Below are 14,425 nucleotides of genomic sequence, written 5' to 3'. Positions count from 1 at the left end.
ACCACAATCTAGAGCAGAAGATCTGGCTTTGTGAGTGATGTGCTAGCCTCGCCTGCAGGAAGCCTTGAGGATGGCGTCCAGCATCCATGGATGGCAACCATCCTTGGATGGACACCAAGCAGGGTGCGGAATGACTCAAGCCTCAGCCCGCTGGAGATGAAGGTGAAAGGGAGGTCAGGGTGGCTGGAGATGGTGGCACACGCCTTTAATCTCAACACTCAGGAGGCAGAGGCAGGTGGCTCTCTGAGTTCAAGGCCAGCCTGGTCTACAGAGCAAGTTCCAGGATAGCCAGGGCTACACAGAGAAACCCTGTCTCAGAAAACAAAAATCAAAGAAAATAAAGCAAAAAAAAAAAAAAAAAAAAAAAAAAAGTCCAATGTAATCTTTGGCTACGTAGTAAAACCGAGGCTACCCTGGGCTGCATAAGACCCTGTGCGTGAGTGTACACACACGCACGCACATGCACGCTGTTGACCTATAACTGTAATCCCAGCACTGGGGAGTTAGAGGCCAGTGTCTGAGACCAACTGTTTTATAGAGTCAATTTCAGGCTAGCCTGGGCTAAACAAATACGTAAATAAGTAAATCCTAGTTCTGTTGGCTTGTAAACTGTGCCCAAACTCTGTATGCAACCCTTCTCTGGTTCCCTGCCTGGCCTCAGAGCCCTTTGCATGGCTGGCTGGTGCTGTTCCCTGCTCTCTGCAGCACTGGCTGCTCCCCTAGGGCTGGCTCCGGGGAGCTTCTGACTGTGGAAGGCCAGGGCCATTGCCTGAGCCTCAGGCTTGGGTCTTGGTATCAGCTCTGCCCCACAGGACCCCTTGAGACTATGAGCGAGCCATAGGTTTCTAATCTGCAGTGGAAAGCCAAATACAAGTTCAGCTTCTCTAAAGAACAGCCACAAAGGCTTCAGGAGAGGGTCAGTGAACAACAGCGCCCCCCAGCTGCCAAGCCTGAAGACAGAGCTCAACCCCCAGATCCCACACAGGAAAGCAGAGAACCACAGGTCGTCCTCTGACTCCAACATGCACATCAAACAAACAAACAAACAAACGAACGAACAGACACGCAGGCAGACAGACAGACAGATAGACAAATATCAGCATGGTTTTGCAGACAATGGCTTTTAAAATGTTACGTAGCCTTATTGTTATTACTATTATTTCAAAACCAATGTTTTCTTGTTAAAACAGGGTCTTAACTGTGGTCCAAGTTGGCCTGGCACTTGCAATCCTCCTGCCTCAACCACCCAAGTTGCTGAGCAAGTAACAACAACCACCCCTGTACTGTGTGGCTGCTCACTCTGTAAAGTGTCTGGCATACAAGCTTGAGGGTGGAAGTTCACTCTCCGGCAGCCATATTTTTTTTGAAAGATTTATTTATTTATTACATGTATATGAGTACACTGTAGCTGTCTTCAGACGCACCAGAAGAGGGTGCATTACATCCCATTACAGATAGTTGTGAGCTACTATGTGGGTGCTAGGATTTGAGCTCAGGACCTCTGGAAGAGCAGTCAGTGCTCTTAACCATTGAGCCATCTCTCCAGCCCTCCTGCAGCCATATTTAAAAAATAAAATAAGCCGGGCGGTGGTGGCTTACACCTGTAATCCCAGCACTCTGGGAGGCAGAGGCAGGAGGATCTCTGAGTTCGAGGTCAGTCTGGTCTACAGAGTGAGTTCCAGGACAGCCAGGGCTACACAGAGAAACCCTGTCTCAGAAAAAAAAAAAAAAAGCTGTTAGGTGCGACGGCTACTTTGAAACCTGGGCTTTGGGGGGCGGAACACAGAAAGATCCTGGGAGCTCACGGGCCTGCCAGTGAACCCTAATCAATGAGACCTGCCATGGACAGGACCCACTGTGAGGCCCACCTCCAATTTCCACGGACACACGCTTGCCCTCACACACACAAACAACACCTTAAACATTCCTAGACCAAGATAAGCTGGCCTCGAACATCAGTGTGTAGACAAGGATGACCTTGAATTTGTCCTTCCTCCCCTTGAGCTCTGGGGTTACAGGCATGTAGGACCACACTCAGTTTATGTGGGGCTGGGGACTGACCCCCAAGGCATTCTGTATACCCAGTAAGCACTCCACCCACTGAGACATATCCCATCCCCAACCCCCGAATCTGCTCTTGTCTGTGAGTTGTGCTGAGTCTGCTAAAGATCTGAGTGGCTCCTGCTGTGGCGCCCTCTCAGCCCCAGCCCTCAGATGCCCAGACTGACTGGGATCTCATTATGGTGGCCACTGCATGGGGACATCCTTGGGACCCTTTCCAGTTGGTGAGTTTGGGGCTAGCAGAGGGGCAGGAGACATGGGAAATAGCTTCCCAGAATGACCGCTGTCCCCAGGGGCTGCCCCCACCTGACCTTCTCGTCCCAGGAGGAAATCTGCTTCATGACAGGGCCCGAGTGCTCTATCACACCGTGGCCAGCTCCCCGCCTGTCTCTCCTACCTTCACATAGTCCCCAGCAGCTTCTGGCTCTGCATCAGCCCTGGAAGAAGAGAAAAGAGGTGAGTATTCTCTGCACTTCTCCGACCCTGAGTGTCTACCTGCCTGCTGACCTGGGGCTTGGTCCTGGCCTTGGGAGTCCAGGATGCTATGCTATGGCTGGTGGAATCGATGGCTACTCTGCCACTCCCCTCTGTGCAGCCCTGAATAAGTTCCTTCACCTCTCTGATCCTGGATTTCCTCTCCATAAATCAGGAACAAAGACAGCCAATGCTTAATGGAGCTGTCTGGAGCACTTAGGATGAGTGTTCTCCCAGCTTCCTCCCTGTCTCCTCCACACAATCTCTACCCCTGAGTCTATACCCTGGGGGGCCTGAGTCTACACTAGAGGGCCTGAGTCTACACTAGAGGGCTTGAGTCTACACTGGAGGGCCTGACTCTACATTAGAAGGCCTAAGTCTACACTGGAGGGCCTGAGTCTGTACACTGAAGGACCCAACTCTACACTAGAGGGTCTAGACTGAGGCTCAGCCCCTCTCCTCTGGCCCTTCACTCCTTGGTCTACACTGCCAGCTTATTGGCTACTGCTGGTTACAGCCAGTACACACCTGCTCTCTCTGCCTTCAGGGCAGCGGTAGGGATGAAGTCTAGCAAGGCCAGAGGCGGCAGCTCTTCCTGGATGCTGAACCAAGAGCCCTCCCCTTTGTGAGTCACTTCTCCCAGCCAGAACCCCCTCCCTACCCCTCTCTAACTCTGTGTGTGTGTGTGTGTGCACACACAGCGTGCGCGCTTTTGGTTTTGTTTTGAGAGAGGATCTCGTGTAGACCAGACTGGACTCGAATGCGCTAGGTGGGTGAAAGCAGCTTTGAATTTCTGGTCCTCCGGCCTCCGCTGCCTTCAGTCTGGGATTACAGAGGCACACCACCACCACCCTCCCAGCCCAGCCGTGTGCTAAAATCCGAAGCCTTCATCTAATGCAGCCCCATTCCTCACCCAGCACACACACACACACACACACACACACACACACACACACGTCCCCTCCAGTGCCATCATGTTGGAGACATCTCCAGTTTGCTACACACAAGCAGCCTCTGCTCCTCCCTATCTTCCTTCTCAGCTGGGTACCAGCTCCCTCCTCCCTGCTGAGACAGCCAAAGCCTCAGGTTCACTTTCTACACTTGGGGCCCAGCAGCAGATGACACCCCACTCAGCAGGCTTTGATCCTGCCCAGGAGGAAATCCTCCCTTCGGAACAGAAGACAGAGACTATCCCTGCAGCCGGGCCACGCCACTGTCTCTTCCACGGCTTTCTCGCTGGTTCCCCATGTGCACTTCCCCATCCTGTCAGCTTCAGCTCTGACACCAGACAGCAAGGCAGGGTATAGCAGGTGGCCTCGGTTTCCAGCTCTCCCTACCCACCAAGGCTCACTATGCAGCTGTCTGGCCTCGATTATTATTTATTATTATTATTTTATTTATTTATTTATTTATTTATTTATTTATTTATTTATTTATTTAGATTTTGGTTTTTTCAACATAGGGTTTCTCTGTATAGCCCTGGCTGTCCTGGAACTCACTCTGTAGACCAGGCTGGCCTCAAACTCAGAAATCTGCCTGCCTCTGCCTCCCAGAGTGCTGGGATTACAGGTGTGCGCCACCACCGCCCGGCCCAGCCTGAATTCTTATACTCAAGCAATCCTCCTGCCTCAGCCTCAGGTGTAGCTGCAATTATAACAACTGCAGTCCTGTCTAAAATCCTTTCCCTCTTTTCCAGTGCTGGGGAAGAGAGCCCAGGCCTTGCATAGTCTAGGCAAGCATGCTACGTTGAGCCATGTCCTCAGGCCCCATCTGCTAAAGAATAAAATCTAGATTTCCCTCCGCAGCAGTGTAATTTATCATCCAAACCAAACTTCTTGCCTCCTTGAGAACGGGGCGCTGTTGCTGTGGTAGAAAACCAGGACCTAGCTCCCTGACCTCTACGGCTCTGTGTGGTGGTGGCACCTCCCTGCCTACCACACCAACACTCTACAATGTCTACCTCAACTATGCTGTCCCTCCTGCCCTAGTTGCATTGGCCTTGCCAGCTTATTCCTGCCACAGGGCCTTTGCACTTACTTGGAACTGTCTTTCCCCAAAATTTCACAATGCTTTTTCCCCTCCCCAACTTTATTCAGGGCTCAGTTTAAAGTCACCTCCTCAGAGAAGCCTTGCCTGGCCATACCACGTACAAACGCTTTTCGGCCTTATTCTCTATCTGCCTCCCACCTGCTTCCGTCCCCCACCCCCAGTCTCTCCCATTCCCCCCCTGTCTCTCCCACCCCCCGTCTCTCCCATCCCCACCTAGTCTCTCCCATCCCCCCTAGTCTCTCCCATCCCTACCTGCAACAAGTGAGCTTTTATTTCTCAACTGAAAAGTAACAGAGATCCGCATGAAGGTGTGGCCTGTCATTCACCAGTGAACCGCAGTACCCAGCGCAGTGCCAGGCAGAGGAGACCAAGACATGCAGCTTCATAGAGTGCATTGGATAGCAAGCGGGCCGGCCAACAGCCATCATGCGGTCTTTCTCTTAGGCCAAACAAGTTCCCAGACAATGGCCTCAGATTTCCCATCTGCAAAATGGGAATGAAATGTATGCTCAGGGACTGGAGAGATGGCTCAGCGGTTAAGAGCACTGACTGCTCTTCTGAAGGTCCTGAGCTCAAATCCCAACAACCACATGGTGGCTCACAACCATCCATAATGAGATCTGATGCCCTCTTCTGGGGTGTCTGAAGACAGCTACAGTGTACTTACATATAATAATACATAAGTCTTGAAAGAAAGAAAAAAGAAGGAAGGAAGGAAGGAAGGAAGGAAGGAAAGAAAGAAAGAAAGAAAGAAAGAAAGAAAGAAAGAAAGAAAGAAAGAAAGAAAGAAAGAGTATGCTCAAACACAGGAGCCTAATTTCCAAAACAAAAGATGAGCTGAAAGCAAAAAAAAAAAAAAAAAAAAAAAAAAAAAAAAAAAAAAAGGAAGGAAAAGAAGGATCTCCCAGTCCCTGAGGCCGAGGCGCCCTGTAGCTACTTACTCCCTGTTCTGACATTCTGAAGTCCCTGCTAGAAAAATCCTTCCTGGTCTCTACCCTCTGTCCCTGGAGCTGTAGTCTACAATAGCACAGGATTCTAACGCCTCATCAGTGCTCCCTGACCAGTGACACAGTAATGAGGTGGAGGAGGGAGCCCCTCCCCTGTCCGCTCTGTCCACTCTTCCCGGGTGAGGTGTCCCATCCCAACATTTCCGGCCATTCAGGCCCGGAAATCCTCCCACTGCTGGGAACAAATTGTCAGGGACACAACCGGGATCAAGCCTGTGCTTCCTCCTGTTTCCTGTCCACTTCCTCTTAGGTATTGGGGCAGGGATACAGCCCTAAAGATGGGGTGCTGCCCAGTTTGCGTAGGTGGTCAGAGCCAGGGAGGTTATCCAAGGCAGAGCTATAAGCCAAGGAACTCCCATCCCTTCACCTCCCTTGGCAGCCATAGCTCTGTCATTCCAGTACACAACATGACTGCGTCCACTGATAACCTATGGCCGTTACTGGCCTGAAGATTACCACCGGCCACCTTCCCTTCATTTGTGGCCCTGAGACCCACTCACCAACTCCTAGCAGCCCTGTTAAAGTAAAAGCTAGAGTATAGCTTTCCTCTGCCCAACGTCTGGCAGCAGGTACCAGCTTCATCAACCTGGGAGTCAGGTTCCTACAGACTCCTGGGGAAGGGCTCCCTATGGCCACGCCCATGCACGCTCAGTACATGGGGCAGCTCTGGCCAAGGCCAGGTGGTAAGTATCCCCCAGCACCAGCTCCTGAGAACCTTTGCTCATTTTGTTTGGTTTTGTTTTTCGAGACAGGGTCTCTCTGTGTAGCCCTGGCTGTCCTGGAACTCACTCTGTAGACCAGGCTGGCCTCGAACTCTGCCTGCCAAGTGCAGGGATTAAAGGCCTGGGCCATGGTGCACTGCTGGGCTTGGCTTTTTCTGTTCCTCTGGACACCGGCTTACAACAGTGTTGAGAAGCTAACAATAATCTGGTGTGTTGTATGGTTGTATGTGTGTGTCTGTGTGTCAATGTGTGTGTGTATCTGTGTGCATGTTGTATCTGCGTGTTAGTGTGTGTGTGTATATGTATTCATGTGTGTATGTGAGCATGTATCTCTCTGTGTGTATGTCTGTGTGTCTCTGTGCATGTATGTCTCTGTGCATGTCTGTGTGTGTATGTATGTCTGTGCATTCATGTGTGTGTATCTGTGTGTCTGCATGTGTGTCTGTGTGTGTACATGTGCATGCATATGTATATGTATGTGCTGTTTCCATGTGTCTGTGTGTGCATGTGTATGTCTGTGTTTGCATGTTTGTGTATATCTGTGTGCATATGTCTGTGTGTGTCTGTACTGTGTATATGTGTGCATGTGTGCACATGTGTATCTGTGTGCATATATGTCTGTGTGTGCATGTGTGTCTGTATTGTGTATGTGTGTGTATATGTGTGCATGTATGTCTGTGTGTACACATGTGTGAATGCAGTTCCATGCATACCACTGTACTCATGTGGAGATCGGAGAATCTCCCAGAAGGTTGGGTGTCAACCCTTGCCTGTCACCTTGTTGGGGTGGGCTCTGTGCTGGCTTCCTCCTGCCTTCACCACACTGGCTGGCCAGCAGCTTCCGCAGACTCTCCTGTCTCCTACCTCCTGTTAGGAACACGCTCATGCCTCTGGCTGCTGTGTCCCCACTCAGTCCCCACACCTATGAAGGAAATGCTATAGTGACTGAGCCATCCTCCAGGCTGTGGCTCCCTGTGTCTGACAAGGAGCTCTCCATCACTGAGCTACACGTGTCCTCTGGACACGCCTCCTCTCCCGTCACCCTTACTCCATTTCTGGCCTTCAGGCTCCAAAAACTATTTCTGAAGAACTCCAGGGTCCGCAGCCCCTGGATCTTTGTACCTGCCATTCCATTCCTTCTGCCTGGACCATCCTGTCTGCCCGGCAGCCATGGGCTGGGGTAACCATCCTGTCTGCCTGGCAGCCATGGGCTGGGTAACCGTCCTGTCTGCCCGACAGCCATGGGCTGGGGTAACCGTCCTGTCTGCCTGACAGCCATGGGCTGGGGTGACTTCTGCTCAGCCCACCGCTGTCAGTCTGTTCAGAGATCCTTTTAAGAATACGCTCCCTTTCATTGCAACGATCAAATCCAGAAATCAAAGTGTTCCTTACAACTCAGCTCCGAGAATTAATTCATCATTTCTTACGCTATATACTTAAAAGACACTTCCCCTCTAATATTAGTGGTGAAGTCAGTTAACAGGCAGCAGTGACGACTGAGCTAAATCAGCCCATTCCTCGGCAGCATTCATTATTTAAATAACCGACCCTGTAATTGCTTGTATTAACTGATTTGTTCTGATAACTGACACCATGAGTTGCATACATCAGTTTAATTAATTGCATTAATGAGTAGTAATTAGTACCCATTATCCTTTATTTCCCTAATGCATGTTGGAAGCAGAACTTCACCTTTAGGGACCTCTGGCCTGGACCAGAAGGAAGAGTGAACTTCCACAAGGATCCTGGTGAAGTCAAGAAGGGGGCCACCCCACCCCTCCGCCAGGCATGGCCTTGCCCTCTGCACAGGCCTGGCTGCCCTCTCTCTGTCCCTGCATTTCTTCCTTTGGGCCTCAGGGTCTGGTCATACATACGGCCTGAGAAGAGACCTGCTTTCCTCTCTCTGAGGCTTGGCTCCCTCATCTTCTGAGGGAGCATCATGTCTGCCTGGAAGGCCACGATGTTCATATGAGGGTGAGCGCCAGGGCCCCTGGCCCAGGTAGGCTCCAGATCCCATTACCGCTCTCCTGGGGCATTGGAGCTTTCCTTGCACAGACCCTGTTTCTGTTTTGTTTAGTTTTGTTATGTTTTCAAAATAAAAGTCTAGGCTTGTCTCAAACTTGCTGTGTACAAACAAAGCTGGCCTTGAACTCACAATCCCCCCTCCCCTGCCGCCATCTTTCTCAAGTTTTTTTGTTGTTGTTGTTGTTTTGTTTTGGGGGTTTTTTTGGGGAGGGTGTTTTGTTTTGTTTTTCAAGACAGGGTTTCCCTGTGTAGCCCTGGCTGTCCTGGAACTCACTCTGTAGACCAGGCTGGCCTCGAACTCAGAGATCTGCCTGCCTCTGCCTCCCAAGTGCTGGGATTAAAGGTGTGAGCCACCGCTGCTGAGCCCCTCTCTCTAAGTTTTGCTCACCCCCTATGGAAAGGGAACCTTCCGGTGGGTGCCTTCATCTTCAGTGGCCTGAGCAGAGAACTCTGGGATGGAAAGCAGGGTCTCTTCTGAGATGGCAATAGTCATGAGAGCTTAGAGTGTCTGCCAGGATTTATTCCCTGCCCTGCCCTGCCCTGCCCCAAAGGACAGGCTAGCACTGGGTCAGCCACATCCCTGACCCTGGCTGTGGGAGCCATTAGGAAAGGCACTGGCCTAAGAGGAAGGCTAAAGTCAAGGATGCTGAGCCGGAGCTGCCAAAGGCAGCTGGGAACCTGCCAGAGAGAGGAGAGAGCTGAGGGAGGCCCTGAGAGAGTCAGGAGGACAGAGCAGCCACCGACTGTGAGGGGGAGCCCGGCTGAAGGGGGTGCCTGGGGCACAGAGCTCAGGCTAGAGCTGAAGTGGCCTGAGGTCTGTGTCTGTTGTGTCCCTCCTGTGGAGTGACATCCCTGGAAAAGAGGAGCCAACCCCAGGTGGAAACAGAAGGACGCTGAGGAGGAGACAGGAGATAAATAGCATTTCACCCAGACAGCCAAGGGACGGTACTGGGAACAGGAAATGGGGTGAGAAGCACTTAGGGAAGATCCTTGGGGATTCTGAAAGGCACCGAAACAGGAAGTAGAAAGCTGGGACCCTGAATGAGACCCATTCATTCCATAGGACTCAGTTTCCCCTCCTATACTGTGAACAACTGCCGTGTATTGGACCTCACTGGTCCATGTCCACGCCTCCTACCTGACATCCGGTCTAGTCTTCACCATCAGGGGAACATTAAGGCTCAGAGGGAGAAAGGGGCTTATTCAACAACACACATTCACTGTGTGTCTGACCCAGCCTTGCCTGGGCCCCACTCCACACAGGTCCAGCAACCTGCAAACCGGTCCCCCGAGGGCTGAAAGCAATGTCGCTTAAGTGGGAGGTCAGTGTGGGGAACTAACTGTTCATCTTTCCCAAGATAGTCAGGTTCCCACAGCCCAAGGCATCTTGGGGTCTCTTGAACTGTGAGAAAGTCTCCACAGGAAATGAGAGCCAGGAGCAGCTGGGCCCCTTCAGAAGACATGGACCAGCCGCCCTGAGCCCAGGGAGGCTGTGCACGCTAGGCCCACAGCGACTCCCCCCTCCACGGGTAATCGGGTAATGGCTACCAGATGCCCGGCAGCTAACGTCACTCTTCAGGGCCGAAAGGGTCGTGGGACTCTGGGGAGACTTGGAAATTCTTGAACCAGAATCAACATTCCGAAAGGAAAGAAGGAAGGGGAGGGGGTGTCCTGGCCTGTTTGCAGTGCCTGGCACTGGGGCTGGGACAATTTAGGGTGTCCTGACTCTGTTTTAGGATGTCATTTATCCCAGTCTCAGTGTCCTCCCAAGTAGCCCTCTTGGGAGTAGGGATTGAGGTCTGGTTGTCCGTGAGGGTGGCAAGGGACATTCAAGGCAGGCATTGTAGAGCAGGACAGAGCTAAGTTCAGATCTCCCTGCAGATGTGACCGACCTCCTGGTTACATGAGGCTGACGACAGCTGTGAACAAAGCCCAACACACAACTGTAAACTTGCTTTGCCGACTACAACCGAATGCCACAATGTCAAAAGGCTGGACCCGGGCAGGAGATGCTCATGGGTAGAGCGCTTGCCTACCGTGCAGGAGGTCCGAGGTTCCATCTACAGCACCCCATAAGACCAGCACCCCAAAATCCCAGCACTTGAGAGGTAGAGACAGGAGGGTCAGATGGTCATGATCACCCAAGGCCAGCCTGGGCTATATGAGCCCCTGACTCAAAAAGTAGACAACAGCCGGGCTGTGGTGGCGCATGCCTTTAATCCCAGCACTTGGCCTCTTAGTTTGAGGCCAGACTGGTCTACAGAGTGAGTTTCGGGACAGCCAGGGCTACATATAGAAACCCTATCTCAACAACAACAATAAAGACAATAAAAAGGTTTAAATTTACCATACCTGCAAGGAGAAAGACTCTCCTGAACAAGGCCGAGTGGGACCTGAACCACGCGCTCTGTTTCTTCTCCTATCCTCTGCTCCAGACTTCCTGATCTCTATGCTGAGCAAATTGGCTGAAGACGCTCCTGGCTCAGGACTCCCGTACAGGCTGTTCTCACACCTCAGCTCACTTTCCTTGGAGAGCAAATGTGTCTGCTCCTTCTTTATCCAATTATCCCGCCCCCAACTGTTTGGCTTGGTTTGTTTTGGTTTGTTTTCAGGTTTTTGTTTTTTGTGGGTTTTTTTTTTGGGGGGGGGTTGTTTGTTTGTTTGAGATTACGTTTCTGTCCTGGCTGTCCTAGAACTCGCTTCGTCAACCAAGGTGACCTCAAATTCAGAGATCCGCCGGCTTCTGCCTCTGGAGTGCTGAGATGGAAGGTGTACGCTGCCCCGGCACCGCCTGCTCCTTTCTAGCTTTCCTAAGGTTGTCATCACTAGCCCTTTCCCCCAGATCTGTCTCAGCACTTGATTATAAATTTGCTTTATCTTTTCTAGTTGCCCCAGTAACTCATCAATCTGGTGCTGCCTGACCCTCTGCCTCTGGGAGGAGGTCTCCATTAGACTCCACCTTCTGTGCTCACTGCTTCTGCCGGAGCCTAGGACGGGTGTGAAGCCTCAGGGAGTATTACAATGAATGATAGGCTGGTGAATTAGCCCAAGGAGCGGAGACTTGTGCTTGCCGTGCAACCCTGACCAGCTGGAGCGTGGTCCCTGGATCCTACACACAGAAGAGAGCCACAGAGTTGTCCTCGGGCCTCCATATATACACACATTCTCACAGGACCTACTCCAATGTAATAATATGTACAACTTTTAAAATGTGTCAAAAAAAATAAAGTGAATGAAGTGCTAGCTCGGCTTAAATGTGCCCTTTTGTGAAGTGTGCCCCAATACCAGGGGCACTGTGGAAAGCCGTTTGAAATAGTGGTAGGAAAAGGCTAGGGATTTTCTGTGAGGGAGAGACATAGCCTGGTGGTGAAGATTTGAGCTAAGGAGTTACTCCAACCGGAGAGCAAAGCTGGGTTCTACAAATGCTCAATGTATAACCCCAGGACGTTCCTCCGTATCATCCCAGGAGAGTCCTCCCTAGAACCCCAGAAGAGTCCTTCCTCTGACCTCAGGAGAGTCCTCCACTTTAGCCTTAGCCTAACCACTGGGGAAATGGAACAACAGAGTCACTCACTTTCGGGCCTGATGGGCGCCTGACAGTTGGTAAGTGAAGGGACCCTGGCTTGACACTTCTGTGTGGTTAGATGGGGCATGGGGGCTCCCCGTCCTTCTCCAGGCCTGGCCTCCTCCTCTGTCACACCGATTTGGGGGTGAGGGGAGTTCTCTGGACCCTGCTGTCTCGTCCCCCACCCCCACCCCCGGGGCAGAGGGCTGTGTTTCTTGGGCAGAGGATGCAGGCGGTGCTCCACTTGGCCTGCTGAGGGCTGGCCCCTCCTGCCTCATCCTCCATGATCTCAGCAGAGACAGGGCACCAGGAAATCCCTGCAGCCTCACCTCCTCCCCTTCCTTCCTCCTGCTCCAGGTGCACCCTGCCTTCCCAGGGTGGGGGAGGGACACCATCTCCCCCGCCTGGGCTGCTCTGACATCCACTGGAATGGCCCCTTCGGATGCTCAGGAAGGCGGGTCCCACCCTGCTCACTGGCACTCTTAGCTAGCCTTCTGTCTAGCTGGATGGCTTCTCCTCGGAGAGCATCTCAGACCCATGCAGGCTCCTGGAGACCCAGAGGTGCAGCATGGGAAAGAGTTAGCCTGAGAGCCCCACTGCTCTCCTGACTCCAGGGGACTCCTGTGCCAAAACGTCAAAAGGTCCCTGGAGGTTGGGGTGGGGACACTGGGTCCTAGAGCACCAGAACAGGGCTTGATCTGGCCTGCTAAACACACCCCAGAACTCCCAAACACTTCAGAAGATGAAGGGCAGAGAATCTCAACTGTTTCTCTTGGTCGGGTCCAGGAAAAGCATGGCTAGAACAAGCCTCTTCCATGACAGCTTGGGCTGAGTGTTAGTCTAGACATTTGAAAGGTTTCTCAAGGCCTTCCCTCAGAGGCCCTGGCCCTGCCGGAGGGAAAGATGTTCTAGAAGTTGATAGCTTAAGCCTAGGAGTCAAACTCCAATTCTGACTTCCACTAGACAAGTCAAGCAAGCAAGCAGACTTTTCTACCTTTATTTACAAAATCGTTTTTCTCTCCAGGATCTGTCAGAAAATTAGCAAAGAGATGCTGGGTGTGTTCAGAGACAAGGCAAGGAACAGTGACAGATGAAGGAAAATTCCAGGAGTTGCCAGGTGTGGGTGGCCCAGGTCTGTAACCCCTGAACTTTCCAGGTGGATGCGGGATGATCAAGAGTTTGAGGACAACTAGGCATGATGGCCCCGCCTTTAATCCCAGCACCTGGGCAGATTTCTTTGAGTTCGAGAACAGTCTAGTGAGTTCCAGGACAATCAGAACTACACAAAAAAGTTTGAGCACAGCCTGTGTTACATGAGACCCTGCCTCAATAAGTAAAAAGAAAGAAAAACCCCAGATGTTAAACCCATAGCAGTGTGTGTCAGCTGCTCCAGGGACCAGCACCTCCTCACTGGTCCACTCCTGCTGTCCGCTTGCCCTCCCGAGAGCCAGTTTGGTCACTCACCTTCGGGGCCCTAGCGCAGAGCACCTTCGGCCCACTGTAGTCATCCCGTGATCACAACCTGAAGCCCAGGAACGTTTTGGTCTGACACTCCGGCTAAGTCTCCGGCTAAGAGCTACGGAGCTCAGAGTAGGACCCTAGGGGCAGGGCTAAACCTGAAGACCACGCCCTAGACACGCCTCCAGCCCGTAGGCTCCAAGGAAAAACCCTCCTCAAACTTGCTCCTCTCTCGCTCCTCCTCCCCTCCCTGTCAATTACTCTCCGCTCCGCTCCAGCGAACCAATCAGTGCCTCTGAGTGGGAGGAGCCAAGCTACGGGTGAAATCTCAGACCTGGGAGAAGAAACCTTTCGGCCTCAGGGATCTGGCTCTCTTGCTTCAATAAGATCGTTAATTGCAAATTGAAGTCGAATTTTGGAGAGGGTAGCTGGAGAAGGCAGCCCGAGGCAGCGAGAGATGGTGGGGAGAGCCTTAATTTTATTAATTATGAAAATAGCATTTCCCAAGCCAGGAGGTGGTGGTGTTTTGGGGGTGGGGAGTGGGGGTAGGATTTGGCAGGTGCACATGCCACCACACACCAGTCCTCTGCCTTCACCATGTGGAGATCAAGCTTCTGCCACCACCTGCCAGCATGTGTCTTTACCAGCTGAGCTATCATGCAGGCTCGGTATTTATTTACATCTTTGCATGAACTCTGTAGGGTCCAATAAGAAAATCCTTTGACAAGTGGCTTTCTAGACAAGGTATGGGGCATGTTGGCCCCCAGAACTAAAGGCGCTGAGTCCTTGCTGGAGTGTGTACTGGGCTGAGGCAGGTGGGCCTCAGTTCAAACACAGCTTGCTTGCTAGGGGATAGACCTACGTTGAGCCTGGCTGGGGCAGATGAAACTGGCTCCCTGAACCTGCTTCCTTATCTGCTGTAGAAACACTGTATCTCTAGCTGCTTTGCTTTTGAGAATTAGTTACAAATGTTTCCAGAGAGTGCCTAGTTTGTGAAAAGCTCTTGGCTATTCCTTCTGTGCTGTTTCTCTCTCCCATCTTTCCTTCCGTGTTTTCCAGGCTGG

General features: G+C 51.9%; 1 protein-coding gene across 4 annotated transcripts in view; it reads right to left on the bottom strand.

Annotated features, from left to right (window-relative positions):
- Sh2d3c (SH2 domain containing 3C) overlaps window positions 1–14,425 on the bottom strand; it is a 36,888-nt gene that overhangs the window by 16,197 nt on the left and 6,266 nt on the right. For 2 of the 4 annotated variants that reach the window (XM_052182202.1, XM_052182203.1), the window contains exon 3: window positions 2,459–2,498. In XM_052182202.1, coding sequence (XP_052038162.1) covers window positions 2,459–2,498 — 40 coding nt within the window. The other 2 variants (XM_052182204.1, XM_052182206.1) reach the window with 2 other exon arrangements.

Source organism: Apodemus sylvaticus, chromosome 5 (assembly GCF_947179515.1).
Source record: "Apodemus sylvaticus chromosome 5, mApoSyl1.1, whole genome shotgun sequence".
Taxonomy (NCBI): Eukaryota; Metazoa; Chordata; class Mammalia; order Rodentia; family Muridae; genus Apodemus; species Apodemus sylvaticus.
Note: the sequence above shows the minus strand (reverse complement) of the source record. Positions and strands in the feature narration are given on the sequence as shown.